This window comes from Diadema antillarum, unplaced genomic scaffold (assembly GCF_040938485.1).
Source record: "Diadema antillarum isolate AM-2024a unplaced genomic scaffold, OU_Dant_1.0 scf00000114, whole genome shotgun sequence".
Classification (NCBI taxonomy): domain Eukaryota; kingdom Metazoa; phylum Echinodermata; class Echinoidea; order Diadematoida; family Diadematidae; genus Diadema; species Diadema antillarum.
The window spans coordinates 1,641,112-1,661,013 of NW_027271003.1; the positions used below are offsets into that span (position 1 = coordinate 1,641,112).

The 19,902-nt window shown below is 38.4% G+C and overlaps 1 protein-coding gene across 1 annotated transcript in view; it reads right to left on the reverse strand.

Moving 5' to 3' along the window:
• Positions 1-19,902, reverse strand: part of LOC139719723 (transient receptor potential cation channel subfamily A member 1 homolog) — a 40,993-nt gene that overhangs the window by 9,733 nt on the left and 11,358 nt on the right. Inside the window, exons 2-15 of the mRNA XM_071631115.1 lie at positions 15,812-15,983; positions 15,048-15,127; positions 14,136-14,360; positions 13,702-13,911; positions 12,351-12,444; positions 9,716-9,923; positions 8,406-8,607; positions 8,075-8,166; positions 7,458-7,605; positions 4,606-4,616; positions 4,079-4,199; positions 3,164-3,303; positions 1,724-1,845; positions 921-1,061 (exon numbers count right to left, since the gene is read on the reverse strand). Coding sequence (XP_071487216.1) covers positions 921-1,061; positions 1,724-1,845; positions 3,164-3,303; positions 4,079-4,199; positions 4,606-4,616; positions 7,458-7,605; positions 8,075-8,166; positions 8,406-8,607; positions 9,716-9,923; positions 12,351-12,444; positions 13,702-13,911; positions 14,136-14,360; positions 15,048-15,127; positions 15,812-15,983 — 1,966 coding nt within the window. The remainder of the gene's footprint in view (positions 1-920; positions 1,062-1,723; positions 1,846-3,163; positions 3,304-4,078; positions 4,200-4,605; positions 4,617-7,457; positions 7,606-8,074; positions 8,167-8,405; positions 8,608-9,715; positions 9,924-12,350; positions 12,445-13,701; positions 13,912-14,135; positions 14,361-15,047; positions 15,128-15,811; positions 15,984-19,902) is intronic.

Genomic DNA, 19,902 nt, shown 5'->3' on the forward strand with positions numbered 1-19,902 from the left:
ATTCTTGGACAATAAAATTTAGAGTTTATATCCAAAACAATTATTATTATTATTATTATTGTAGTAGGCCTATTTATTAACATGCGTTACATCTTGCTTTCCATACAGAACGATTGTCAAATCAAGCTGGACTGTTTGGAAACCGATAATGCTTAAAATCAATACTCATTTCATTTCACTCATTTCATATCATTTATTTCATTCCATTCTATTTCATTCCAACAAAAGTAAAAGTACGGTATGACACTTGCTTATACAAGCGAAATCAGTGCAGCTTTTTTTTACGATGAAACAAAACATAGTTTCAGGAAATGCATATAGATAAACTGAAACTGAATTGTATTGACGAAAAAACTTGTCGGAAATGTATGGAACTGCCATTTGATTGCTAAAAAGCCTACTTGGTAGAATACATTCCACTCTTGAGCAGTAATTGATAGGTAATGACAAACGAAACGATAAGAAAAAAAAAGAGGTCATAATAAAAGATGGGAGGCATCTTTTATTCGGACTATTTTGTTTTACTTTGTTTTTGTATATTTTAGAAAATGTAATTTCAAAACCGATTTTCATCAAATGAACTTTGAATTCCTCGTAGAACTATTATGCTCTTTAACATTATTTTCATAAGTGCTAACTAATCATCTCGCGAAAAGCTAAAATCTGAATCTCAAATTTAAAACAAAACTACAAGGTGTATATGATTCCTTTATGCAAAAAAAAAAGAAAATCATTAAGATTCGGAGAACCATCACTCTTTATTACACGCACACGATAAAAAAAAATAGCTTCGTTTGCAAATAGTGGATAAAAGGTGAATTTGTGGAATTTGAAAGTCTTTGCAAAATGGAAAGCCAACCTCAAATATCAAAGCATCCATTAGGTTAAAAGTGAAGCTTGACAACACTGGTATTTCTCACCGTCAGAATTGTTTTGCCCCTCCCACATGGAGAACGTGTCCTCCAGCAGCGCGTAGTAAAACTCTACCCAGTAAACGGGATCGATCGGTCGCACCTTGGGATCGTGCTGAACGCAACGGTCCATCACTTGCTCGGCTACTTCTGTTTCGTTTTTTAAAGAGATTTCCAAGCAAACAAATCACCAAAAAGTAAACAAACAAACAAACAAGCAAGGTATTTTGACATGTCTCATCTCAAAGCTCGACTAAGCTTTCTGTTATCACACACTTGGTTTGATGAATATTCCATTATCAATCGATCGTCAATGCGAAAGGTAGCGAGCAGAATCTTGACACTTAAAGGGGATGGCTAGTAACTGATCAGTGGGAATCAGTGGGAATGCTGGGGGATGATTGTTCCAGTTCTTATGGGATTCTATTGTTGTGTGGAATTTATTTGCTTCAGAACGGTCTCATATTTAAGTAATGTGCTGTTTTAATGCCCCATCACTGTGCAGGCATGCTAACCTGGAAACATTAAACTGCACATTATTTGAATATGAAACCATTCTGAAGCAAACAATTTTCACACAACAACAGATATAGTAATGTACTCTTAAATGAATCCCACAAGAATTGGAAAAATCATCCCCCACAGCATTCCCACTGATTCCCACTGATCAGTTACTAGCCATCCCCTTTAAGGTGATAGGAGCACCCTCTGGTAAGGCACTCCGAGGTAGAACACTACTCGCATACATGTATACCACATCTGCCAATTACCCAGAAGAAGCCGAGAAAGTTAGAGGTAAGAAGATGCTATACCTGGCATATTCTTGATGAGCTTTCTCATTGGCGTTGTCCTTTTTCCCGTCTCCTCGTCTAAACTCCAGACGGACATCACCCACAACCATTTCTTATGGCTAACGAGAAGTTCGGCGACGTCTCTGATACATGATCATAATAAAGAAATTAAGAATAAAGATTCAATGATGTTAATAATAACAAAATATAATGACAATGATAGTAATAATAGAAATCATTCTGATAATGATATTAACGATGCTGTGACAGCTTGAAGCCAGACAAGTCAATTGACATTTATTTTCTTCATACAGAGGAAGGATAACACGTGTAACAGAAACTGCTACTCATTGTTGAAGTTTTAAGGAACACGTTTTCTGCTTTTTGGAGGGCATCCACGTAATGAAAACATCTGACATAATCTTAAAGTTCCTTTCATAAGAAGAAGAAATGCCATTCCGTGTTTATATAACACAAATACCATTCCGGTATACTCTGTTCATTGCAATATGTGTCTCACCATTGAGAGATTGTTCGATGGCCTATAAGTAATACAAGCTGTGCTTTTGATTTAGGCTCGTCAACTTTGGTTCTTAAGGCTACAACCATTTGTTGCAAATGAATGATGTTACTAGTATAATTGTTTCGATTTTTTTGTTAGAAAAAAAATGGACAAAATATTATATATAGATTATAATTGAAGACCTGAATATAAGAACGACCCAAGTCCAATTTTTGGCCAAATTCAGTTTGACATGGGAAATTGTAGCTCATGCATGGACTCATCTTGGGTATAAATGATAAGTCCTAGGCTAATTACCCCCGGAAGTGCCAGAAATGAATGAATTAAATCTTATATGAATGTAAGAATGAAGGACTTGGGTTATTCTTACATTCATATTATAGCGCCCTCTCTCATCCTTCTCTCATCTCTATAGCAGAATATCATGTACACGTATATGATTCAAAGAACGACCCAAGACCATATCATTCAAAGAACAACCCAAGTCCATCACTCAAAATGGCTTCTCCACAATTAATGTAATTGTTAATTGTCATAACAAATTATATGTTCTAATTTGTATATACAATGTTGCCTTCCCATCACAGTTAAATAGAATATTATTGGACAAATAAAAAAGATATGAAGTTTTTTTAAGTTTACTCGAAATGGTTTTCCATGGACTTGGGTTGTTCTTATATTCAGATACTCAATTAACAGTCATTGCAACTCAGTTATGTTTGTTTCTTGTTTTGTGAACACAAATTGTGAATAAAATTCAAATCAAATCAAATCACAGCAAATCAAATGTTGGGACAAGACGTGTAACACGTACTTTGTAAACGCAAGATCGACTTAACTATTGACAAAATGGCACATAAGACTCTTATTTGATGGTCAGAGTGGGTTGATTGATATTTGAAATGTATTCCTTTTTTTTTTTTGCTTTCTACACGTACTCATGTCCGTTGTCGATGGCGTGGTCGAGGCAGTTTAGACCATGATCGTCTCGGAGAAGAATGTTGGCGTGCTTGTAGTAGACGAGGAGCTTTACCATGTCGGTTTGACCGTTTTGGCACGCGAGATGCAGAGGTGTCATCTATGGAAAATATTGTACTTCATATCACATCATTGCTTTGACGTCAGCACTTGATTTCATTTTCCTTTAAGGCATTATTTACCATTTGCAGATAAAACAAAAACCCAGCTTTAGTGCTTTAAGATAGTTAAAGACTTGTGACTTGTGATAGAAACATCCAACTATTTTTTTCCAATCAGAATAATCAATGCTAAGCATTGTTAAAATAAATATAGAAAATGTGAACAACAGCAATGATAAAGCTGTTCCTATAGAACTAACCGTCTACAGTTATGGTTTATTAAGAAAATAATGATACCTCTTATATCTCTTATATTTTAGGCTTTACTGCGATTTTTTTTCATGGTACAATATTTTGTGTTAAAAATTACCTACACATACTAAAAACCATCAGATGCAATATCTGGAACAGTTTTTACATCACCGTTTCAATGGTGAACAATATGGTGCTGAAAAATCTAACACAAATATTAAAAAAAGTGTGTAACGATACCCATTCATTCGTACCCTCGAACGAAAGAAAATTAAGCAAGACAATACAATCGTCTCACAAGACAATTAGCAAAGCCAATAGATTTTTTTATTAATCCTCCATACTCTTTTTTGAGACAATTTCTTTCCAAATTTAGTTGGTCTTTTCCCCTGTTCCCTGCCTTCTCAATGTAAGATAGTAAGCAGTAATTATGTTTTTCAGCAATTTACAAGGAATTCCATCCTCCATTCGAATGCTTCATCCTCCACCCCTAAAAAAAATGAAAAGAAAATTTCAAAATACCTGTAAGAAGTCGACAACGTTGATTTCAGCATTTTTCTTCAGGAGCAGATTTACTGTACGGATCCAGCCGTTGGCGGCAGCAAAGTGAAGAGGCACTCGTTCGTTTGCACTAGAATAATTCCTGCGATGCAAGTTTTATTCATGTCTTAGAGCAGCAGGAGTTGCTAAACAAATGAGATATTATCCTCATCATTTTTATGTACAGATTTTGGCACATTATTTTAATGGGATGTGGGGTAGAATACCTGCGGGTCATGGCTATTAGGTTAACCTTTTCTTGCCCCTAGCAGCCCTGTTTTCCATGTCACAATCTAGGTTGTGTTTTTTATTGTTTGTTTAGTTGTGTTTTTCTCATTTCCGTATTGTCTCTGTGTATTTGTTAAACTGAATCAAATGTGTTCTGTGTTTACCCATGTACACATGTATATTGTCTGAAATACCAAATAGATAGCAGTAATATGAATAATGATAATTAACAAATTTTGGAAAAAGTGAAGTGTCACCAAGTCCACGTTATTTGGCCCAACTTCGTGGTTGGCTGTTAAAAAGGAAATATGTAGCGTACAACAAATGATAAAAACTAGAAAAGCACTTTGAGTACGCAGACCTCCGCAACTTATTTCCATCCATACACGTATACAATGTCCTAATTCATATTTTATTAGCCTTTTGATTATGACATCAGCTACGCCTGAGCAAATCACGCGCTTTATAGGACTCGCAGATTAAAGGGTGTGTACAGTTCTGGTCGAGGTGAAGATTTAGCTTTTAACGTTTTGTGAGATATTCAGAAACCACTCTATGAGATGTCAAAGAGCATGTAGTTTTAAGGGGTATCAAAAGTTTATTCGATGAAAATCGGTTTGGAAGTGGCTGAGATATCCAAAAACAAAGTGAAACAAAGAGATACTAATAAAGTTGGGGCATGTCGCCTTTTATTATTAGCACTTTTTTGATATCTCAGCCATTTGAAAACCAATTTTTATCAAATAAACGTTGAATCCTTCTTAAAATTACATGCTCTTGCATATTTCATGAAAGGCTTTTCATTATCTCACTTAGGAATGTTCAAAACATGAATCCCTACCTCAACCAGTACTGTACAGTCCCTTTAAACTGCCAAGTTAATTGACCTTATATACCATAAGATCGAAAATCCTTTAAAAATACATAAACATTCCTGGAGCACATCCAAAATTTAGTCATTTGTTCCTCGTGTCATCACCAACTTTTCCTGCAGTATTCATTCAAATCTGTTCACAACTATTTGAGTTATTTTGCAGAAAGACAAACCACAATTGATTACACAATCTTCTTCCTTAAAGGACAAGTTCACCTTCATAAACATAAGGATTGAGAGAATGTAGCAATATTAGTAGAACACATCATTGAAAGTTTGAGGAAAATCGGACAATCCGTTCAAAAGTTATGAATTTTTGAAGTTTTTGTGCAGTAACCGCTGGATGAGAAGACTACTGCAGTGTGTGAATAACTTAGATGTCACAAGCGTACAACAATATAAGGAAAATATAAAGAGAATTTCACAAAATGTCATCTTTTGAAAAAAGTACACATTTCCCCGACTCGTTACCGACAAATGTTATGGGTAATATTATTCCCCCTGCCTTTAGAAAGAGGCAAGTCAAGTGCTCTTTTATTATGCGCAAAAAGTGAAAATATGTTGAATTTTCTTTACATTTTCTTTATACTGTTGTACGCATATGACTCACAAGCTGTAGTAGTCTCCTCATCCAGCGGTTCCAACACAAAAATTTTAAAAATTCATAACTTTTGCATCGATTGTCCAATTTCCCTCAAACTTTCCCCGATGTGTTCTACTAATATTGTTGCATTCTCTCAATCCTTATGTTTATGAAGGTGAACTTGTCCTTTAACGGGGGTAATTATATCATAGATTTAGTGTGTAAAAGTGAAGTACTACATACTCATCTTTTACTCTAATTCATAATCTGCATCTCATTATATTACCTTCGCCAAAAGATTGTTGAATCATAATTTGTTCGGTGTGTTCTGTTTGTAAGATAACTCAAAAAGCTACAAAACGAATTTGAATGAAACTCTCCGGAAAAGCTAATGATTCAATTCAATTTAATTCAATTCAATTCAATTCGATTCATTTATTTTCATTCTTTTTTTTCCAACAGAACACAACCCAAAATAAATCAGGAATAAACGCATACATTCGACTTGCTGTAAGGATAAATGATGCAAGCAATATATGCATGCATACTGGCAAAAAAAAAAAATCAAAGTTATGTTTCAGTTGAGAAAACAAAAAGAACCGAGAGGTCCACTAAAGCAAGCTTGTATATTGTGAACCACTCAAAGGAAAATCTTATGAAATACTTATTTGCGAATACTTAGCACATCATAATCTAAGACAAGACGGAACAAAATAGGAGACACACAACAACAGCATGGCATGACTTGACAGAATGGAAGGAAAGAAATTAAGGAAAGAAGGAAAACAGAAAGTGCCTATTACACACGCTGAACAAGGAAACGGAAGACGGAATTGAAAATGCCTCTGATAGCTGATGTCTGCACACAGCCGTACAAGGATTATGATGGTTATTTCATTATAGAATAATGAATTCAGAGATTAATTGATTGATGGATGAATGATGAACCCTGGGGTTGATATAAATGATGAAAAAATAAAGGTCCTAATAAGCTACCTTGTGGGACGCGACAGATAATGAATTTCGAGACTTGAAATGTTCTCGTTCAAAGGTACTCCAATGCCTTCACCCGTATTCCATAGTGAGACAATTTGTAAAGTAAAATTCCATGATCGAAGGCCTTGGAGAAGTCCAGGATATACCAACTAGATGAGAATGACTATCAATAGTATGTTTGGCGTGGTCAATAAACTTCAAAAGGGCATGAATAGTGCTGTGTTTCTGACGAAACCCAAATTGAGAATTTTTAAAAACATTATGAAAAGTAAAAAAAAAATGTTCTTTTAGATATCAATTTTATTATCATGGTTATGTTTTGCCAGCGTTAGTTTGTGTTTGTTTGATTGTTTGTTAGTCTGTGTGCAAAATAACTCAAAAAGTTGTGAATGGATTTGGATGAATTTTTGAATGATTTTGATTTTTTTTTTCTACAAATTAGCTTGGGAGTTCAAGCTACGCGAATATGAGGATTGAATAGGCTTAGTGCGTGCTCTGCTGGAGCGAGGCGCCGGCGATTTTCTGCATGAATGTAATATGAATGGAAATCAAAGAAAATGATTAATTGTTGATGTGATCAGCTCGGCTGAGATCTGCGCTCTCGAAGTGCTTTTCTATTTTTTAAATCTTATTTTAGGAAATTTACAAGCAATGCTCAAAGTATTGGTGTTGTTGCTCACGGTTGGTTGACGTGGGCAAAATGCCTTGATGAGCTCATGGGCGGTGGCATCGTGCCCGGCTTCAGCGGCGTGATGGAGCGCCGTGTTTCCGTCATCGTCTTCGTCGTGTACCACATCCTTCTTCCACCGAATGAGAACCAACACGGTTCTGCAGGGAAACGGTACAGGGAGAATGAGGTAGGGGGGAAATGCGAAAAGCCATCGAGGGAGGGTAAGAGAGGGACTGGGATGGTCATTGGAGAGACTGAGAGAGAGAGAGAGAGAGAGAGAGAGGGAGAGAGAGAGAGAGAGAGAGGAAGAACATAAAAGAGAGATGTTTTGGAGTGAGGGATAGAGACGAGGATATGTGAAAGAATAAATCGTAACCCAGTCAGGGAATGTACACGAAGAATATTTTGTGGAAAAAGAATTTCTAATGTAAGATACATAATGATTATATTTCAGTGGCCAAGTAATATACAAGTTACACAGTTTGTCTGTTCTGGAAATAATCATTAGACTGCTTGGAATTCAATTTTACAGACACTGTCTGTTGCCTAGTAGGGCAGGACTGTGGTAACGGTTCGGATTGTCAGGCACAACTTTTGAAAAATATTTTTTTCCCCAAAAATACTTACTCTATGTGTCCATTCTTCGATGCGTCATGGATGAATTTGGTAACTTTCTTGTCACTTACTCCATGTAGTTTGTTGCCTTCGCGAAGAAGTACCTCAGTTATGAAGGAAAAGAAATGAAAGTATTTTCATATTATGATTAAATTTTTCCATTGACTGTTCACTTTGACGTTCTCTACGCAAGCTACACCCAAAGAAAAACAAAACAGAAAAGAAAAAAAAAGTACGGAATAACCCCCCCCCCCCCGAAAAAGAAAATAGATAAGACCCAATGAATATATTAGCTTGCATGGAGACCAAAAAAAAAAAAATGAATACATAAAGCGATATTTACCTCCACAGTATCGGCCTTGTTCTCTTTAGCCGCCCATCTCAGTATCTGGGCGGCGGAGTTCTGGTTGTCTCTGTCCTTTATGCTCGCGTCAAGTTTGCGCTGGTAATCGAGCAGGGCGATGAGGGTTTTAAAGCTCTTCGAGTTGGCCGCCGTCTGTAGAGGCGTCAGGCCCTCGTAGTCTGTAAGAGTTATGTCTGCCCCCCTGAAAATGTAATGCAGTGTAAGCACAAGATACCAATGTGTCCAAAATCATGGACGCACGTCTTTCAGTGACTTGTGTAGCGTACGCATTCCTCTCATTACCAGTTACAATACCCTAAGTCTTAATTGCATGTTTGTTGTTACTTCTTCGGGAAATCTCAGCCAAGCTCAGCTGTAATGTATGGATTCCTTTCTATTATCGGTCTGTGTATTTTATATTTCTTCTAACACTTCTGATGGAAATAGAGAACTGTTTAATTGTGTAATTTTTATACAATTTAGATTTTTTACTGATTCTACACTGTATTTATGATCGTTGTGATAGTCTGTTCCATCTTATTTCACTTTCCATCAACTTAATTCATTTCACTTCAGTGATTGTATTCCTATGGAATTAAATCTTTGCTTTCACCTTTTAGTGTAGAAACTTGTCTATCATATCATATGTATCTACCTGTGGTCTGTATGCATTTATTCTTTGTATGACCCTTTGTATCGATGTGTTTGCATACAATTAAATAAGACAAATATCCCAAATTGAACAATAAAATCAAATTGAATTGAAATGAAATTATTTCATTTAATTTCACCAAATCTCACCTCTAACTTATCTTTCACAAATCGCATCGAAATTTGGCGCATTCCCGCATTACATCCCAAAATCGCGATATAAATTTTCTTTTCTTTTCAGCAGTAATCACGTATTTTACAAAGAACAGTCAACTGTACCAAACACTGAAACAAACGTTTTCGCTGAAAGGATAAGTTTTGAACGTTTGGCTTTAACGGCTTTCGTCGACACAATTTTTATGTGTTACTATAAACTCTAATGAACACACCATTGAAAGACCAAAATATTTCTGAAATGATTTTTGTTATCAAACTATTCTCCAATTACTGAATTCTTGAGCTGTCGCGATAATGAGTATCATGTACCAGTATTGTAATTTACGACGCTGCGACGGGTCGGCATTAATAGGCGTGGCCCAGCAGTTAGATAGAAAAAGTAATAAAATTTCATTTTGGCCGACATCGCGGCTACTTTCTCAGCCCACTGGTTTGGGAAACACGGTTCTACACCCATGATGGGGCTGACACGTGATACTTACTGTTCCATCAAATATTCGGCCACTTTTTGGTGGTCTTTGATACACGCAAAGTGCAGTGGGGATAACTTGTTCCAATTTTGGTTGTTGATTTTTGCGCCCCTTTCACACAGCATCTTGACCATTTCCAGATGACCTTTAATGCAGGCTTCGTGGAGGGGAGTGTTGTCGTCATCGCCGCCGTGGTTGATCACTTCTTCGTCGTTCTGCACTGTAAAAAAAAAGGTAATAACTCTAAGTGGCAATGCTGCGAGATGTTCGCTAGAAAGAAGAGAAAATAACGACATATTAATCACAGACATATACACGTCATGAACACAAGATATAACAAAGAGGCCTAAGTAAAAATGGTCCACAATGATTGTTTATTTTTCATGCTTCCGCCACGAAGTATCCCCGGAGGCATTCCAGAGCGTGGCCAAATGCGCGGCCAATTTTGGCCTCGCATTTGGCCTTTTGCGCGTTTACACTGAAATGAAGGTGGGCTCGGCCGCGGCCGAGACGCGGCCGAGCCTCGCACTGTAAACGGGGTCTAAAGGCCGTGTCACACCAGCCTTGCGTGCGACTTGCAAAGAACAATTTTGACTACCCGGAGGTCCCCGTAGATATCCGCACATGACAGTAACTAGCATGTATCTCAAAAGTAGTCGCCCGGAGGTGCGCACGCATATTTTTTTTACTCGCAACCGTGTTTAGGCCCTGTCACACCTTTCCGGGCAAGCTACTCGGGCTTGTTACGTGTAGGGATTTTCTAGCATACCGGACATTCCTGAGGGCGGAAAAGGATTTGTGCGAGTCAGCGCATGTGTCTTACTTGCATGGACGCGTTATACTTGCGAGTATACTGTGTGACCTTTGTACCAGTCGCGTGGGGGCTGACAACTTAGTGAAGGAATTCCTCTAATGGAATGGCTGAAATCTCACAGAATTTCATTATCTTGGCTGCATACGGGACTGCGAAGTACCTGCGTGGGAATTGCCTGGGAAGTACTGCCGCTAAGGGTCTCCTACTGGCGTTCTGCGTGGACCTCTACGGGCGTACCCGCGACTCACCCGGAAAAAGTTTTGGTCATGCTCAAAACTTGGCGGCGGTTAAATCGGACTTGCGTGAGCACCTCCGGGCAACTACGCGCTAGATACTGTCAGGTGCGGACCAACTGCGGAGAGCTCCTGGGAGTAAATTTGTTTCCCCGCAAGTCAAGCCCCAGAAGTTCCCCCGTACGGTATGACAAGGAATGAATGAAAATTGCAAACATTCTTGTTCGCCCGCTGAAAATCTTCTACGTGCTGGAAACTACCTCCTCGCCACAAGCCCGCGTTATGGTGTGACACGGCCTTAAGTTTTCGGGTTGTCCATCTGTCCGTCCGTCCGTCCGTCTTTCCGTTCGTAATTAATGTTGTGGACAGAGTATCTAAAAAACTGTTAGAGGTATCCTTATGAAACTTGGCATGTATATGTATGAGTGGGCGCAGTTGTGCCTATCAACTTTTGGGCGCACATGCTCAAGGTCAAAGGTCAAAAGGTCAAGGTCAAATGCTCAAAATTTCACTATTTTACCTCTTCTATGCAATGCCTGGAGGTATTTTCTTAAAACTTTGTGCATACATGAACTACCAAATAAAGATTCCCCAGAGAGAGCTTTGGGTCATGAAGTCAAAGGTCAATTGAAAATGTTAACATTTCACTTTTTCTCCATATCTCACAAATATTTCAAGGTATCTTCATGGAACTTAGAATTTATGCATGTAACTGACTGGCAGTGATCATGTATGGGATTTAGGGGTCATGGGTCAAAGGACATGGGGGTCAAAGGTCAAGGTCAACTCATCAAAATGTCATTATTTCTCTCTTATCTATGCAATGCCTGCAGGATTTTTTCTTGAAACTTAGTGTATGCATGTATTACCCAATACAGATTCTCTTGGAAGTTTCTTGCCAAATGGTCAAAGGTTAAATGAAAGTGCTAAATCTCACTTCTTCTTTAAACTTCTAAAAGGGTCAAAAGTTGGGTACAAATCCTCAAATCTCCCAATACCTGCACTCTTTTAATATAGACAGTGTAGCAATTCATCCAAATAAACCAATTTCAAGGAAACTAAACACTCAATGCATTTGTGACAAACCTGTCATTTGATATTTTGCCAGTTATGTGAAACTGTTATCATACATTGTCAAGATATTTGCTTTAGACCTATTCGGAGAACCATGCATTATGGCGGAGGCATACCAGTCGCCATAGCGACATTTCTAGTTGTGTTTATTTTCTTTTGGGGGGGGGTGCGGGTGGGGGAGGGGGAGTTCATATGAATACTTACAGAGACGTCATTCTTTATTAACACTTGAAAAGAGCAAGGGAAGTCAGGGACCAGATTTGATGACCTGGAGGAGGTAAGCTATTCCATAATTACGCTCTTATTAGCAAAGCATACGTTTTATTTTCACATCACAATAATGCCTTCGTGGTTTCTTCGTTGTAAGAGGCGGGGTGAACCTGTTACATATTTTGTTGGGTGTATAAAAATGTGGTTAATGAATGTCTGCCGAAAATTTGATGTGGCTACATTCCATCTCAGACAGAAAGACATGAATGAAGAACAAGAAAAGAGGAAGCGAGGACCTGTACCCAGTGGGCCTCACCTTGATCCAGGGCGAGTTGAAGCAGGTCTTGGTGCCCACATCTCACCGCCTCGTGAATCGGCGCTACAATGTTCCGATTTATTTCAGTCAGCAGCTGGAAGTGTAACAGAAAATGCAATTTTCATCGTGCTCCTCGTTCAAAATGTACTAATGGAAAGTTTACCCCTACATAAATTATCATATGGCATGCTTTCCTACTCTTGCTTTTACTCTCGGGTGGTCATTGGTGGTCCTGCAGTTATCAAGGTCAAAATCAATCATCCCAAAGATACTCTATGATTAGTACATACACATGAAGAGTTTTCTTTCAAAAGGCCAGTTCAGTTCAAGTTGTCTTATTCTCGCACAGGCAACTGGCAGGGACCTACTTCAGCGAATGGCTGTTCTTCACCTGGTCAGTGCCGATAAGAAGAAAAAACTTGCGGAGAACGCAGACCTCCGCCAAGCAGCTCATTTCAACCCATACAGGCATGCTAAAAAGCCCAATTTCCCCCAAAAGAAGTCTTCTGTTTATGTCACTGTATGTCATCAGATTCAACTTCGAGGCTCCTCTAACGAACAGAGCACACGCTTTGATAAGAGCGCGTATTCAAACCTTAAATAACCCCAAGTTCATTTGCTCTATATCTGCCAAATGATCAAAAATCTTTCAAAAAAAAAAAAAAAAATCCAAGATTATTTTAAGCATCATTATGTTCCTTGTGTCATTTATCAACTTTTCCTGCAAGTTTGTGTCAAATCCATGAAGAACTTGTTGAATTGTTTTGCAAACAGACAGACAGACACACACACACAAAAACAAACAAACAAACGCCGATGAAAAACAAAAACAAAAACAAACCTTCTTCCCAGGCGGAAGTAATAATGCAAGAACATTATGCACCAATAACTGCACTTTTAAATGCACGTTAGCTAATTAATTGTACATCAACGTTTTTATTTCACCCAATTCTATGTTTCCATCTAGGAAGTTAACGTAGCCAATATCCAAGAATCATCACCATTTGTTTAAAAAAAACTATTGAAAATCCGGCAGGTACTAGTATCTTGAATTTGATATGACTATAAAACTTGAGTTGCAGTGGATAAACATGCCTCAAATAGATCTTGTTTCTTGCAAGTATGTTATCATCGTTAACTCCGCTGTTTGTTTACCAGAGAACAGTCGTTGCAGCAAAATGACAAAATAAATGCATTTAGGCCCTTTTACATAATTATATAAGGTATAGCGATGAATATAATCTATATGTGCGGGTTCTTGTGCGTGCGTGTGCTTGTGTGTGTGTGTGGAGGGAGACAAGAGAGAGCGAGGAGGGAGGGGGGAGGAGGGAAAATTCAGGTACCATCTTACCCTGTCCAAGCGCCCTTCTTGTTTCCCTTTCTCCATGATTTTGCTGACGAGCATTTTGTTGCCTTCCCTGACTGCAAAGTGGAGTGGGGTGTCGAAGTTTTCGTCCCACACGTGTAGTTTGGCGCCCCTGTCAATGAGCATGAGGGCGATGTCGGTCTTCCCGTTGAAGCAGGCGGTAACGAGAGCTGTCATGTCTCTCTGGTCCTCGCACTATGAATGGTGTAAACCGAGCCCAAAACGTTGAAAAAGTAAAGGGAAAATTTAAGTGATAATAGCATTACTTAGAGAACGGCTTTACAGTGGCGTTACACTGTCCCGAGATTTAGCCAGGATGACCAATTTTGTTTTGTTTTGTTTTGTTTTTAATTTTTTTTTGTAGTTTGTCCATTTTCGCTCAATTTAGGGACAGTATGACTGCATTAGGATCTACATACCTCAATATTCACGTCTTCACTTTCAAGTAGATGAGCCGCCGTTTCGGAGTTCCCATGGGAAGCGGCTATATGAAGTGGAGTACGCCCTCTACTGTCTTGGGCATTTCCTTCTGCCCCAGCGTTCAAAAGGATCATCGTAACGCTTTCAGGCTTGCTGTCGCTCGGCGTTTCTGACATCCTCTCTGCCCCTTCGGACAGTTTCGAAAGCCTCGTTCCTACTTCGGTCTGCGAAGAAGAAAAGCTAGAGAATAGTTATGATGTTTACTTCCGGACCTCCAATCATTACTGCTAGCGCTTTCACCCATTACTAGTGTATAGTGACATAACATAATACTGATAATACATGTACTTGGTTTTTTTAGTAATCTTCATCACCATCATCATTAATAAAGTCACCGAATTCACAGAATGTTTCCTCAAGTCCTTCCCGACGTTATTTCTTTCTTGAAGGATCATCACAAATCAATGATCAATCGGTGCGTCACATTTTGTTCTCTTCTTGTGAACAACTTCTATGCCCATTTTCAAATAGCACAGTACCTCTTCCTTTTGTTCAAATGTTTTAGAATGTCAAGAGGGGAGGTGAAAAAACATGGGAAGCAATTAGTTGACGAGATACAACATCACACATGTCAAAAACGTTCCTGTACAGATTGTAAGAAGAAAATGTTAGCATTCGATGAACCACCGTTATACGGCATCCGATGTCAAGGTCAGCACACACACGAGCACACAAACATGCACACGCACCCTCACAAGCTCATACGCACACACATACAACACACATACATAGACGCAATAATGACTATGTCATAATTTGCGAAACGTCCCTGCAAACAGTTGAAATGGAACACTTGAGGAAAGGTGAAATAGAATTAATGATCCCCTTAATCTTTTTTCTACAGAAATTACCTTGGGCTGGACTTTTTCCTTTTTGACTGCGGCGGCAAGGTGAAGCGGTTGTCTTGAAGCCTTTCCGATGTTATTCACGTCTTTGTTTCAAATAAAGATGACGTTAGATGCATTTGAAAGGTTAGCAAACAAAGAGTATCATTATGGGAGAAGTATATTATTTGCGTCAGTGCATGATTTAGAAGGACAAAACCTTAAGTCTGCATCTATTAATGATTTTTTTTCAACTTTTTTTGTGGATAATGTCAGCTCATTTTTTTTTCGTAAAGTTGGAATTTGCTAAGTCAACTTTTTACACGGTCTCATGCAAAACGGTCAAAAAGCACTTGGAGAAAAATGATGTAAGCTTTGAGACGAGCCATTCTGATATTATGAACCTACAAAGCCGCCTACAAAGAAGTGTAAGGTCACAAGGGAAACTTTAATAGTAAAGAAGTAAGCTTGGTGTTAAACTGTCCGCTCCATCACATTACCAAATCGTCATGGGTGAATAGAATTAAGATAAATCGAATAGACAGAATGCCTATAATTGTTTTCACTTTTTCTATGTAGGAGATGTGTGTTTGTTTGTTTGGTCCTATTAATACGGTACATTTGGAACAGCAAGATAAACAACACAATTAAAAAAAAATGTACAGCCTAAACATCGGAAATAAGGGATCTTGGACTTTTTGTTCTTATTTTCTTAATGTTTTGTCGACATTAAACGCAGGTTTAGATTTAGAGTGGAATTCTGAGAGTATAGGAGAATGAGACGTGATTACCTGCTCCACGGTTAACCAGAAGCCTGACCATCTCCACGTTATCACTTTGAGCGGCATAATGGAGGGCGCTGTAACCTCCCTCGTCGTGTTCGTTAATTCTATTGATGACATCATCGGCATGGAGTTCAGCAAACAGGGCCTGGAGGTTGTCTATCTGTCCAGAGATGGCAATCTAAGGACAGGACAATCAGTGAATTGTATGATTGCAGCGTGTGTACATATTCAGAGAGTACCTGTATTCTTGACAATCATCCTTTCAAGGGGATAAGATAGAAATGAAATTTGCTGGTTGAGTGAATGATGCAGTAATATTGATAAAAATATCCAATGTTTGGAAATCGGACAATTTCTTCTAATGTTATGAATTTGTAAAGTTTCGGTACCTGGATGAGTAGACTGCTTGAGTTCGTGACGTCATGTTTGTACAACGATATCCTATCCTATATATCATATCATTACACATACAAGCCACTTTTTCTATACAATAAAACCATGTATCAATATTCCTGCAAGGGGTTTGCTTAATGACATACAATATTGTTAGCATAATACCTGTCCGATGCATTTTACATTACCCGTATCAATGGAGAAAAAGAGTACAATATTGTTTCCAATATTGTACTCTGCTGTCAATATCGCACTCAAATGTATCTTCATACGCATGCGCAGTATCGCTTGCAAAGAAAGCAAAGTGCAGTGGCATTGCGCGATGAGGTTGAGAAATGCGTGAAGAGGTTGAGAAATACCATAGGAGTATGTAAATCGTCTGTGCTGTCTGCGGCAGTCGCTCGCTGATATGCATGTACTGTACTGTACTGTGCGTAGATACACGTCCGTATACAAGTTGAAAGTTAGATTTTGTAAATAATAGTATTATGATGAGTGAAACCCTTTTTCTTTTCTTTTTTTTTTTGGAAATTGAATGTGGTGTTGTCGTGGAAAGTGGTTTGTATGTATGTATAATAATAATAATGGATTTCTTTCGTGGTATCAGATATATTGCATTCATCAACATGAATATTGCACTCGTCTTCGACTCGTGCAATATTCATGTTGATGAATGCAATATATCTGATATACCACTCAAGTGCATCCAATATTATATAAATGAATCGTCTTGTGTGGGACGAGAGGAGGCGCTATTATACCTACGAGTACGTACTGTACGTTTCATTTCAGCCTATTTCAAGCAGTAAATACTAGTAGTCAACCGTGCTGTCACTAGTCATTCTAAATTATTATGCAACGGCTTACCGTCAGATCATTGGTCCAGGGTTAAAGGCCCCCTTACACCTGAGCAAATTGCCTGAAATATGACTGCTATGGCTGGCGAAAGGCATGCATTTTTTGAAAAATCGTTTTCAATGGTAATTGATAATAAATCATCTTTACCCTTTGTGTTTGGGTTCGTAGACCTTCTGAACTAACAGTTGCGATTATTCAAATTCGCACGGGATTTTTGAACATTGAAAAATCGTCATGCAATTGCAGATCGAGTCAATTTAGGGGTACGTCAGATTTGTTATCACCTCACCTCCATTGTTACTGTTTCAATATTTATTTTTTGCTAAAATGATAGCAATTGGGGTAATTCACCTCAGTTTTTGCTTGATACCCTTTTTCTTCTTCAAAAACGTGCTTTATACTCCCCGAGGAGCGCACACACACGTACGAGAACGCCTGATCTATACTTCGTTTCCAATCGCACGCCATATCAAGCCATTGCTCATTGTTCGTTCGTCTTATCGGGTCATATCAACCCTTCGCTCGCCTTCGGCCGCAATTTACTCAAAGAAGTGAACCGAAAAATTGTTATCCTTCGCATGTCATATTTATCCTTCGCTTACCGTTCGTTAAGTCATATTTGACTTTAGTTTATAATCGGATGATTTGAAGGCAATTTTATTTGAAATCGTTGAATTCGCGCGCATTTCGTGCGTTTTTTCCATTCGTCCCCCTTCGTTCCCCTACATTCGCTCAGGTGTGAGGGGGCTTTTAGGGTACATACAAACGAGAGAAACACAGACACCAATAACCTCTGTAAGGTTGAAATTATAGTTGTAAACCAGGATGACCACAACAGTAGCCGGACTGACTGTACCGAAACAGCAATGATGGCATAGTTTCGGGTGAGATGGATTTCCAACGTTTTTTGATGATGAGATTTGTTTAAGAAAATTAGAAACCTATTATGAAATATAACAGAGGATAATAATTCTAGGAGAAATTCAAAGTGTAGTTGATGGAAATTGATTTTGTGTGCCATTGCTGAGGTATCCAAAACAAAAATTATAAAGAATGATACTTACCTTTTATTTTGAAGGTACCTCCATGCTTTTAATGACATTTTTGTTTTGGACATCACATCCATTTCAGAACTGATTTTCCTTAAATATATTTTGCATTCCTATTAGAAATGTACGCTCTTGAAAATTTAATGAATTGGTTTCTAAATATGTGGGAAAAAAGGGAAATTAAAGCTGAATCCTCACCTCATCCAATATACATTATACCATCCCTTAAATCGATCGCCGTCTCCCGTCTAGAATGTCTAGAGGGCTTTCACTCATGCAAAGTTTATTGCTTATAATACAGATAGACCTCCACCATGTCCACCTGCGTGGCAATAGGTGGGTCCTACGTACATTTTGTTTGCTTAATAGGTGTTGTTTTAATTCTATCAGTATACCGGTAGTCCTTTCGTGTGCAACGAATCACAGTACCAGGTATACAAGTGACCCTGTCCTGGTTTCTATATCCTTTCTCTCTTTCTCTCTCTCTCTCTCTCTCTCTCTCTTCCTCTTCCTCTTCCTCTTCCTGTCTCATTGCCAACCCCCCCCCCAAAAAAAAAAAAAACCGAAGTCGATGTCTGATGCAGGCGCATATTAGTAGCATTTCTTTGTACGTATATAGTGCGCTACCTGAAAACAATTCAGCATTTCCGGTTCACTTCCATACGTACTGTCACTAACTCTGCATCTTCACTCCCCATTAATATTTTCCCTATACTATTCACTTACTTCCACCCAAATAATAAATGAGTAAAATCAATGTGTAATGTGGTACAGTATTAACAAAAATAGCTCTTTTATATTACGTGTCATTTCTGCTCTTGGAATAAAAGATGAACGAGGTAATAAATGAAACACGCCTTTAATTTTTCATTGAAACAAATGAAATAAAGACAGTGAAACAAAAATGCTAATATCAAAACATGAAAGCATATAATAGTTACGTGTAAAACCTTTGCAATGTGCTGACTCACGTCTCCCACTTCCCATGTCAATCCGCCCATTCCCATACATTTATGCCAGACGTCTGTCATTGGGGGTTAGAAGGCTTAACACTGCACCACGTATTCTTTCGAGGGCATGTTTGTGGCCCTGGAAAAGCGGCTACCCACTCCCGACGTTACGGCAAGCATGTTCTTGAAGTTTTTAAGATAATCAAAACGGTAAGAACATGTAGGAGGCAGTCAGTCAGCCTCCTTTGGTGAACTGCTCGCAGGCAACAGTTTACTATCAGTCTGGAAACTAAAAAAAGAAACTTACAGCACTCACAGCAAAGTGCGACCGAAAGAGACTTGATTCAAGGCCATACTTGAAAAAGCAAATAAACAAGAAACTTTGCATAACATGAGAATGTACTTTGATTGAGGAGCATCACGCAATCTCTACATATATGTTTATCCAGTTAACCTGATCATTTCCTATAACTTCCCTGAACTGTAAAACTCACATCCCTTCTTTCTTATGAGTTTTTGTAGTTTACTTTACTTTTTTGTTTCAAACCTCTCCAAACTATCCCCTAAATGTATATTGAAGATTGAAAACAACGAGTAATCGGAGTTAATTTGCATTTAAAGCCCTGTTCCACTACGCCGTTCTCGCCATGTTTTGTCAATTTTCTCATATCGGGAAAGATCGGGTAAAACATGAGCCGATCTGGACACAGCATGACATTAGAACGCTTTAAAAACGCTCTATTTACAACAATGTGCTTGCTACGCTCTTACTACGATGATCGGGAGACATTAAAATTTCTACCGCTGCAGTTACGTCTTTAGAACGATGTAATTACGCTGTCAGTGC